Here is a 1,472-nt window from a genome sequence, read left to right as displayed (position 1 = left end):
AAAATTAGCTGGGTATGGTGGTGCACACTTGTAATTCCAGCTACTTGGGAGGCTGAGGCCGGAGAATCACTTGAACCCAGGAGGCAGAGGTTGCATTGAGCTGAGATTGCACCACTGCACTCCAACCTGGGTGACAAAAGTGAAATTCTGTCTCAAAAAACAAACAAACAAAAAGAACTATCGTAGATCTTGGACTTTGGGGATATTTTTCCCCACTGACAGCTACAAGCTACAGGATCACTCATGGTACACTTCACACTCATGGTACAAGCTACCATGAGTGTGAAGCGACAGGCCCAGAATGCATGGTTATGGCAAGCGAAGGGTGCAGACGAATGCTGTGTGAATGGGGTCCCTTGGCAGCTGATGGGCAGAACAGGTGAGCCCATGATCCAATCATGACCATTTTCTTGCTGGTGGTTTGTTTACGGAAGAGATATAATTACTATCTGACCAATGGAATTCGCAAAGACATGATTGCCCCTGAGGAGAGTGAAGTGATGGTTCGGATTTCAAACCTGATTTCTAACACGCTGCTGACAAGTCCCTTCTTGGAGCCCCTGATGGTGGTCCTCGTGCAGGAGAAGGAGAATGACTATTACAGTAGCCTCATGAAAAGCATCGGTAAGGCTGGTGGGCATAAAGGGGGCTGGGGAGCTTCTATGTAGTAGAAGCTTCTACGTAGTAGATGCAGAGGGCACTTCCTTCTTTTTTATTTTTATTTTTGTAGAGACAGGGTCTTGCTTTATTGCTCAGGCTGGTCTGGAACTCCTGGGCTCAAGCAATCCTCCCTCCTTAGACTCCCAAAGTGCTAGGATTACAGGCATGAGGCACCATGCCTGGCCTGGAAGGCACCTTCTTTCTTCTCACTTTGTCATTTGCCACCCTGGTTCCACTGGAAATACCCAAAACATAATTTAACTGTTAATTCAAATCCCCCCATCCCCCTACCATCACTGATGGCTACACCAGCTCTTCACATATTCACGTGCATCCCCGTAATCTGCAGATCTTACTAAAATGCAGATTCTGATTCAGTAGATCTGAAACTGGGACGTGAGATTCTACATTTGTAAAGTTTAAACAATTTTTTTTTTTTAATTTTTTTTAGTGACAGGGTCTCCCTATGTTGCCCAGGCTTGTCTTGAACATCCTGGATTCAAGAGATCCTCCTGCCTCCGTCTCCCAAAGTGCTGGGATTATAGGGATGAGCCATCACACCTGTCCAAGATTCTACACTTCTTCTTTTTTTTTGAGTCAGTCTCGCTCTATTGCCCAGGCTGAAGTGCAGTGGTGTGATCTCAGCTCACTGCAACTGCAGAGGTTGGTCAGGATTTCCAGACCAACCTGGGTAGACCTCTGGGTTCAAGCGATTCTCCTGCCTCAGCCTCCTGAGTAGCTGGGATTACAGGCACACACCACCATTCCCAGCTAATTTTTGTATTTTTAATAGAGACGAGGTTTTGCCATGT

At 46.4% G+C, this 1,472-nt stretch overlaps 1 protein-coding gene across 1 annotated transcript in view; it reads left to right on the top strand.

The window, feature by feature from the left end:
* DNAH3 (dynein, axonemal, heavy chain 3) overlaps nucleotides 1-1,472 on the top strand; it is a 235,401-nt gene that overhangs the window by 20,056 nt on the left and 213,873 nt on the right. The window contains 1 exon segment of the mRNA XM_011931963.1: nucleotides 435-624. Within this exon segment, the coding sequence (XP_011787353.1) occupies nucleotides 435-624 (190 nt within the window).

Source organism: Colobus angolensis, unplaced genomic scaffold (genome assembly GCF_000951035.1).
Source record: "Colobus angolensis palliatus isolate OR3802 unplaced genomic scaffold, Cang.pa_1.0 Scaffold92, whole genome shotgun sequence".
Taxonomy (NCBI): Eukaryota; Metazoa; Chordata; class Mammalia; order Primates; family Cercopithecidae; genus Colobus; species Colobus angolensis.
The sequence above is the reverse complement of the archived record's forward strand: the minus strand, read 5'-3'. Positions and strand labels throughout refer to the sequence as shown.